This window comes from Fusarium keratoplasticum, chromosome 3 (assembly GCF_025433545.1).
Source record: "Fusarium keratoplasticum isolate Fu6.1 chromosome 3, whole genome shotgun sequence".
Lineage (NCBI taxonomy): Eukaryota > Fungi > Ascomycota > Sordariomycetes > Hypocreales > Nectriaceae > Fusarium > Fusarium keratoplasticum.
The window spans coordinates 2,711,257-2,720,031 of NC_070531.1; the positions used below are offsets into that span (position 1 = coordinate 2,711,257).

General features: G+C 54.5%; 3 protein-coding genes across 3 annotated transcripts; all 3 read left to right on the top strand.

Moving 5' to 3' along the window:
* Window positions 1–671: 671 nt before the first annotated feature.
* On the top strand, window positions 672–2,258 carry NCS57_00419200 (Protein arg-6, mitochondrial; the record flags this gene model as incomplete). The annotated part of the gene is made up of 1 exon (XM_053054162.1): window positions 672–2,258. One exon carries the CDS (start codon window positions 672–674, stop codon window positions 2,256–2,258), a length of 1,587 nt encoding a protein of 528 aa, XP_052916322.1.
* Window positions 2,259–3,501: 1,243 nt separating this feature from the next.
* NCS57_00419300 (uncharacterized protein) lies at window positions 3,502–6,203 on the top strand (the record flags this gene model as incomplete). Its single annotated transcript, XM_053054163.1, has 6 exons — window positions 3,502–4,202; window positions 4,262–4,734; window positions 4,800–5,016; window positions 5,064–5,208; window positions 5,718–6,015; window positions 6,076–6,203. 6 exons carry the CDS (start codon window positions 3,502–3,504, stop codon window positions 6,201–6,203), a joined length of 1,962 nt encoding a protein of 653 aa, XP_052916323.1.
* An 891-nt stretch (window positions 6,204–7,094) lies between these two features.
* On the top strand, window positions 7,095–8,166 carry NCS57_00419400 (RRM domain-containing protein; the record flags this gene model as incomplete). The annotated part of the gene is made up of 3 exons (XM_053054164.1): window positions 7,095–7,358; window positions 7,418–7,523; window positions 7,604–8,166. 3 exons carry the CDS (start codon window positions 7,095–7,097, stop codon window positions 8,164–8,166), a joined length of 933 nt encoding a protein of 310 aa, XP_052916324.1.
* Window positions 8,167–8,775: the final 609 nt, after the last annotated feature.

An 8,775-nucleotide genomic window follows, 5' to 3' on the forward strand; every position in this document is an offset into this window, starting at 1 on the left:
GACTCAGATGTAGCCGGTTAAGAAAATTTTGTGTATCGTCGATCGAGTGGAAACCTGCAAACAAGGCACCGGCAACTGGGGACTAGACCTCTTGGAAGCTAGACCGGCTCTCTTCCCGATAGAACCACTGTTGCATCCAATGTTCCCTCGGTGCAGTTTTCAGTGGATTCGGTACCTACTTGCTAGGGTCTTGCTAGTGCTGCGAGCTGCTGTGCGCCTCTTGCGAAGCGGTCTCGGGGAGGGGAGGGGCAAAAGTTGAGGGTGGAAGAAATACTTGGCTGATTGACTTGAGGTTTCGTGGAAATGGCTCATCGGTTGTAGCTTGTGACAGTGATAAGAAGAGAGAGTCGTGAAATGAGGAGACCCCAAGAATTCTTTGAGGATGTCACTATTCTCACTGGTATAAAAGTTTACCGAGGGTGGTTATCTAAAGAAAGAGCTTGGGTTCAACAAAGTGGTATTCTTTCAACTGGGGGGTCGCTTCCTGTGAGAGCACCTACGTAGGTAGCCTAGGTGTTTTTCTGCCCCGCCCCCAGAGTCAGAGGCTCCATGGGCCGTTCTTAAAAGAGTCACAGCCTGCCCGTCCGATACCAATTCTCCCTTGACACCCATCCAATCCCCCCCTCCTCAAGACCACCGCCGAGTCAATTGGCCTCTATTACCCGAGGAAGATGTTGCCCGCCGGTGTTCGACGAGCTGCCCCCGCGGCACGTGCCGCCGTCACTGCCCGTATCGCTACCGTCGCCCGCGTCGGCACGAGGCCTGCTCCGACCCAGGACCGATGCCTCACGAACCGACGAGCCCTCTCGACGAGCCGAGCGCTCTTGACCTCTTCGCCTGGCCGAGATAGGACCCGAGAGATTGTTGCGCAGACAGTGAGCAGCATTGGCAGCAAGCGTGAGGGCCAGCAGTACCTCAAGCTCTTCACCTCGGTCTCGTCCCAAAAGTTCGCCGTCATCAAGGTCGGTGGTGCTATCCTTACCGAGTATCTCGACGAGCTCTGCCGCAGCTTACTCTTTCTCTACGAGCTCGGCCTATATCCTGTTATTGTCCATGGTGCTGGCCCGCAGCTCAACCGCCTGCTGGAGGAGGCCGGTGTCGAGCCCCAGTTCGAGGAGGGCATCCGGGTCACCGACGCCAAGACTCTGGGTGTTGCTCGCAAGCTCTTCCTTGAGGAGAACCTGAAGCTCATTGATCGCCTTGATGAGCTTGGTGTTGCTACCCGATCCATCAGCGGTGCCTTCATGGCCGACTATCTCGACAAGGAGAAGTGGCAGTATGTTGGAAAGATCACCAAGGTCAACAAGGAGGCCATTGAGAAGTCCATTGAGGCTGGTTACATCCCCGTCCTGACCTCCATGGCTGAGTCTGAGGATGGCCGTCTCCTCAACGTCAACGCCGATGTCGCTGCCGCCGAACTTGCCCGTGCCCTGGAGCCCTTGAAGGTCGTGTATCTGTCTGAGAAGGGAGGACTGTTTGATGGTGATGGCGAGAAGATCTCGGCCATCAATTTGGATGCCGAGTTTGACCACCTCATGTCCCAGCCCTGGTGCCGATATGGAACGCGACTCAAGATCAAGGAGATCAAGGAGCTTCTCGACACCCTTCCTCGCAGCTCCTCGGTTGCCATCATCCACCCCAGTGATCTGCAGAAGGAGCTGTTCACCGACTCCGGTGCTGGTACCCTGATCCGCCGTGGTGACAAGGTCCAGAAGGTCGAGTCCGTCAGCGAGATCAGCGATCTTGCCAAGTTCAAGCAGACCTTGGTCCGTGACCGGGAGGGCCTTGATGCCGAGGCTACTGTTGACCGATTCATCGATCTCCTTGGTGAGAAGAAGTTCAGCGCCTACTACGATGATGGCATGCAGTGCTTGGCTGTTGTCTTTCCTGTCAGTGAGGAGCGACCTGTCGCCACTCTGGCTACTCTCAACATCACCAAGTCTGGTTGGTTGAGCAACATTGCTGAGAACGTGTTTGCCGCCATCAAGAAGGACCACCCTAGCCTGGCCTGGACTGTCAGCGAGGAGGACGAGAACCTGACCTGGTTCTTCGAGAAGGCTGATGGAAGCTTCAACAAGAACGGAAGCGTCCTGTTCTACTACGGATGTGATCTCCGCTCCGACGCCCTCATCCCCGTCTACGACGACTTTGTCGCCCACGGCCGAGCCATGCTCGGCGACACCAACCTGGAGTCCCGGCTCCGCAGCGCCGCCCAGACTGCCAGCAAGGCTCTCAACGCCTCACAGAGCCGAACCTAAACTAATCGGCCGGGGGCGTCAGCGGAGGTTAGAAAGGGGGGAATTGTTCTTGGGAGTTTTTATACGGGGAGCGGATGGAATGGATACTTGACCGGCGCGCGCAAGGGCCAGAGTCAATAGTTAGAAGCGGGTTTACTCTGCATTGAATCTATTTTTCGCAACGTTCAAGGCTTCTCTGCAACATGTATTGATCATGGTTTCTAAAGAATGTTACTACTAGTTAGTCGTTTGATAAGAACGCTACTGACTGGTAGAACAGACTCTGACTTTGTTGATGTTGCTTTTCGGCTCTTAAGGTCCGTTTAGACCAAGATGAGTATAGAAATGAAGAGTCTTATTAACCATTTAGACTAAGATAAGTATAGAAATGAAGAGTCTCATTAACTTGATCTCACATCATTGCATGTGGAATCAATCTTTTCGTCACGACTGCTTCGGAGGAGGGACCCGCTGACCACCCAGGCCAGATGAATCGCATACAGGGCTAGAATCCTGGACATGGTAACCTAGCACGTCTTTGACAGGCTACGTTACTTGGTAACCCTTGTTCATCGCTGGCGGTGATGTCCCTGTTGAGGTTGTTGATCATCATCGCCCGCTTAGTGAGAGCACGAGTGCCACGGATATCGGAACCAACATCATCTCACAATCCAGGTGTATGTCCCGCTGGTACAGGGGTATCAACTGTCACTGCTACCCACACTCGCCAATCCCGACTCTTACAATTGTCTCTAAGCAATGTAATTTAGGTCATAAGCTGCGATCTCACATGCATTTCACCAGTAGCTATGCCACGCTACCCCGCATCACCGGATCACGGCAATTCCCATGTTCCAAGACTCCCTAGTCTCTACTACGCATCTCTTGACAAACGCCAGCTTTTCATGCTTAAGCTGCCACAGCTTAAGCCTTGGTATCACTGATGTATACTGGAGTCTGGACCCCCTCCTCCTGTCGCCCTAGTGACGCCCCGTGGCGGCAAGGTCGTGGCTTGGGGAAAGTACTGTAGGACGGGCTCTGCCCAATTGGTGACCCCGATGATAACCATCCTTGCTCAGATGACTGAAACTATGGTTGCAGCCTCGGTGATGTGACAGCTGCCGAGTCCTGGCAAGTACGAGGCATAACTGCCGTCCTTGTCGTATATAACTGCGAGGCGTGCCGCCGTGGTTCGAGGCTGGTCATCCTTGGTCCTCCAAGCTTAGAGCATCTGATATCAAGCGACGCCGCAGCCTCGCCCAACATGTCGAACATATACAAAGAGCAGACATACTTGCTCTTAGTACAGCTCGGCTTACTGTACATCCTCTTGACCCTCGTCGAACACTTTGTGTTGCAACCCTCAGGCCTTCATGTCGTCCCCATCACCATGCCACATCCTCTCTGGGTGGTCACGCTCCTGACGCCCGTGGTTCTGTATCTACGCTCCAAGTACTACTGGCTTCATTGGATGCGTGTCCACGATACCCAGCCTGCGCCCGTCTACCCCCACCGGGACCGGCTCCTCGGCACCGACTGGATCGTCGACATGTCAAAGGCCATCAGCTCACACTCGATCCTGCAGCTCTGGGATGGGCTGTTCTCGAGCGTGGGAAACACCTTTTGGGCTAAAAATGTCGGCGCGTGGATCCTCATGACAAACGAGCCCGAGAACGTCAAGGCACTACTGTCAGGGCAGTTCGAGACGTGGCAGATCGCCGGCGTGAGGCAGACAGCCATGGTGCTCGCGTTGGGGCCGAAGGCCATCTTTTCTGTCAATGGTCACGCCTGGCATGATGCGAGGGCCATGATGCGGCCGAGCTTTGTGAGGAATCAGATTGCCGACCTGGAGTGCACCGAGAGGCATGTTGAGGCATTCTTGGATAGGATACCCAGAGATGGCCAACCGGTAGACCTGCAGGAGTTGCTGTACATGTTCACCATGGACATCTCGACCGACTTTATGTGAGTGTTCCTCAACCGCCAGCCATCTCCGACCTATCTATAACTAACCACGTGGACAGGTTTGGCTACTCAACCAACACCTTGTCGGATCCCTCCTTGGAAGCCCTTGACTTCACTCGTTCCTTCGACTATGCCCTCCTCTCCGCCTCGCGTCGTGCCCGCTTAGGCTGGATTGTTTTGCTTGTGCCAGATAAAAAGCTCAATGAGGCTGCTGCAACCTGCAGGCGATTCATCGACCGCTACGTGAAGGAAGCGCTTGCTTCAGGCAGGGAAAAGGAGAGGCCTTACGTGTTTATGAACGAGATGTTCGCCTCAGGGGCTTCGCAGGAGTATGTCCGAGACCAGCTACTTGCCATGATCCTCGGTGGAAGAGACACTAGCGCCAGCACCATGAGCTCGTTATTCTGGATTTTGGCACGGCGGCCAGACGTGGTCGAGAAGATGAGGGCCGAGATTGCGGGACTGGATGGTCGAAAGCCGACTTGGGAAGAGATGAAAGAGCTCAAGTACCTCAACATGGTGTTGAAGGAAGGTATGTCGAGAATTACCCTAACTTTGGCCCCAAGCAAGACGATACTGACCGACTTTGCTCGACAGCTTTGAGATTATGGGCTCCTGTGTCAACAAACTCGAGAGAAGCTGTAAAAGACACAGTTCTTCCCAAGGGCGGTGGGCCAGATGGGCAATCACCCCTTTTTGTCCCCAAAGGCACGGCATGCCGGTGGTCGAGTTATAGTCTTCACCGACGTAAAGACATATACGGCGACGACGCAGAAGAGTTCAAACCCGAGAGATGGGAGACACTCCGAGCAAAGTATGGTCCCCATTGTTGACAATGAACCAACGCTGACTTCCAAACAGATGGGAGTATATCCCCTTTAGCGGCGGGCCTCGGATCTGTATCGGCCAGCAGTTTGCTCTAACGCAAATGTCGTACTTGATAACTCGACTGTTCCAGACGTTTGAATCAATGGAGGCGGCGGATGACAAACCCATGCTGCAAAGTGTCAGCACAACAATCACTTTGGTCAATGGATGTTGGGTTCGGCTGACTCCAGCCGGGGCAAGCTGAGTCTCGCTTTCAGACCTCTTTAGTCCTCCTGAAAATTCAGGGCTCCCTTTCTAGAAAACCACGATAGATTAACAAGACTCGATGATCAGTTGGGAACCAAAATTTTGCCAGCAGTGTCAAGATGGATCTCGCAGTGCCCCGCCAGCTGGCAACAGCCGTCAAGCTTCCCACCTGGTATCGCATATTTTTCCCTTGCTGTCGTCCTGGTAATCTTTTTGTTTGGTTTCCTCAACTTGTTTGAAAACAATACCGTCCATCATCTCGTTTGGCATTGCCCGTTTTGCTCGAGATATCTCAACACTCTCAATTGGCTTGCGTAGCTTTCTCTTCTCGCTCTCTCATCATCTCTTCGATCACTCGATCTTTGCTGGAGCTCTTCCTCGATATCAAACCACATCAACAACTCATCATCGTCGTCGTCATCAAGACTGATCATGATGGAGAACCGCGCCACCGCTGAAACTTCCGACGTTCCGGGCCTCGAGGCTCAGCCCGCGGGGCATCTGACTGGTTTGGAGATCGCTCTCATCACTGTGACTGTCGTCTGCTTCGTCCTTCTCATCTCGGCCGTCTTCATCTGCCGAAGCGTCGATCAGCGCCGTCGCATTGGGGGCCCGCTGACACGACTCGAGGAGGGTAGTGCGAAGAAGAAACGCCAGGCGCGTCAGAAGAACGAAGGACAAGGCCAGGGCCAGGGCCAGCAACCCGCCAAGGATTGGCCTTTCGGAATCAAGCTTTTGGGTAAGTCCGCATGTTAGTCGGTGATCAAGGAGGGGTCGGTGCTGACGACGCTGGTGATAGATGTGATCAAGAGCAAGAAGACCAATGAGAACCCCCAGGGTCCCCCTGGCAATGTCGTTGGCCAAGGAAACGAAGACATCAACATGATTCCGGTTCAAGCGGCAACCGACTCGGCTACCCGCGTCTAAGCCAGGCATCCACCATTGTCGACTTCGTCTGGTCAAGGTCTTTGTCGGAACATGGGTTCAAACGCAGGTCAACAAGAGGCCAGTGCGATATCGAGCATGGCGGCAGGGATTGACTGCAGGGCTTCAGTGGCGCTGGGGTTTCTTTCATCCAAAGGAGGAGCATCGGCTTTGTTGCACAGTTCAGGGAGTGATCGGCAGACGGACAATGAAGCATCCACCCTTCCATGATCGGTTTAGGCGGTGCTGTGATGCTGCATGGCTGTCTGGGGTACTGAAGTCAAGGTGTAGTTAGATCAAACAAATGGATCTCATGAAACGTGCCCTGGTTTGAACCGTGTCTGGAGATAGAACGGACATGACAGAGAGGTCGAAGGATTCTGTCCAATGCTACGTCGATGTGCAAGTTCCAAGTGTTTGAGATAAGCAGCAGGTATTTGGCACGCTAACTTGGATACCTAGGAACATACTGCTTAGGCTATCCTGAGTAAATCATTGTGAGTATATCTTTGTTCCATCTTATGGGGTAATTACCTTGGAATAAGAGGAGAAGACCCAGAGTCACACAGATCGTGCAGAGTCTTTTCTAACTGTCCACTCAATCCTTCTCCCGAGAATAAAGCCACATCAATCTAAGTATTTACTTCCCTATTTAATCTTTGCATCAAGACAAAGGCCGTGAATGTGTGACACTTGCCTCCTAAGTTGGGAGGTGTTGTGGTGGCAGGTGCACTTGTCGCGTCAATGCAGCACTCACGTGATCACCTGTCAAGAACTCCAGACAGCCACCACCACCGCCCGCCAACCGTTGCTTCCTTTGAGTTTGTTCAACTTCACGACGCGACAACCCCCCGTTCTTTCTCAACCACATCAGGCCTCGCACATCCGACCTAAATGGCTTCGCGTTCGCCGTCGCGTGGCCGCTATCGGTCTCGCACTCGGTCGCCAACACCGCGATCAGAGCACTCGCGTTCTCCCCAGCGTCGTCCCCGTCATGACTCGCGTTCTCCGGCTCGATCGCCAACTCCGCCGCGCCGTAACGGTCGCTACAGGAGCCGCAGCCGTAGCCGCAGCTGGAGTCGTGGCCGTGACCGTGACCGTGGTCGTGACCGCAGTGAACGAGGCCGGAGTGGCTCCCCGCTCGCAAAGAGCACCAAGGTATGTGCTCCTTTTCCTGGGCGTATTACCACCCCGGAGGTTGACCTCCTTGCGACCAGATTGTGGTGGAGCGCCTATCCAAGAACATCAACGAACAGCACCTCTACGAGATTTTCGGGCAATTCGGTCGCATCAGGGACCTGGATCTTCCCATTAATCGCACTTGTAAGATAATCACAAAATGCCCCCGTCTTTGCAGCACCCATGTCCCTGGTCCTTGACATCGACTAATTACCCGGGTAAAGTTGGCACCAATCGTGGAACTGCATACATCCTCTTTGACTACGAGGCCGATGCTGAGGCCGCCATTGCCCACATGCATGAGGCGCAGGTGGACGGCGCGACCATCAACGTCTCTATAGTGCTTCCCCGGCGCAAGCTCTCTCCGGCTCCTCCCACCGCCAGGCGTGGAGCCAACATCGATCCCAGAGTTCCCTTCGCAGGCCCGCGTGGGGGTCCCCCCGGTATGGGCGCTGGAGGCGGCCCAGGAGGTATGGGCGGCGGAGGGGGTCGTCGTCGCATGTCTCCAGGAGGTCGGTATGGGCCTAGGTCGGACGTATACCGCCCAGGATCGCGCTCCCCTTCGAGATCGTCAGCTGGGCCACCTCCTTCGCGAGGTGGTGGGAGCCGGTATCGCAGTCGGTCCAACAACTCTTACTCATCCAGGTCACGCTCTAGATCCCCAGCTCCTAGACGGCGAGGGGGTGGCGGCCGCCATGACGAGCACGACGACAGACGCCGCAGCGACAGTCGTAGCAGCTACGGTAGCCACGGTGATCGGAGTCGATCTCGCAGCCGCCGCAGATGAGCGACGACATCCGGCAAGGCAAGACAAGGTGTACATACGTATTTGACAGGCTTCCGATTGGCGTTTACAGAGGAATTATAGGGCAGGGAAGAGGGCCTAGAATTTAATTAGCTCCCAAAACAAGTTGGTGGTCAACTACCCTCCTCTCGGTTGACAAAGCTGACGGATATAGTCGCATCAAGATTGATGCATGACCAAACTCGATGGGAGGTGCCGCCTTGAGGGTTCTCGGGACCCTAGTCCATCATATTGCAGCTCGGTCCTTTTCCCTGTCGCGTTGGTTGGCAGAGCAGAGTCGAGTCGAGTCTACCTAATGGCCCCATTCAGTACCAAATTGCAGCAATTGTTGATGATTTGCGTGACCTCGCTCTATCGTTCATGGTTCATGGGTTTTTTTGCCACGGGCGGCGGTGCGGCCGAGACGGAGGCCAAGAAATGAAATGCAAGGACGGTCGGTTCTGTTGACGAGTCGAGGCAAGTCGTCTCGCCCGCGTGGATCTCTCACCGGTGATGATGATCCGCGATGGATATGGATGCTTGTCCTTCCTTGCTTGTCTCCAGGGACGGGACAGCAAGGCTATCCCTTTGACGCTGACGCCGCCTAGCTGC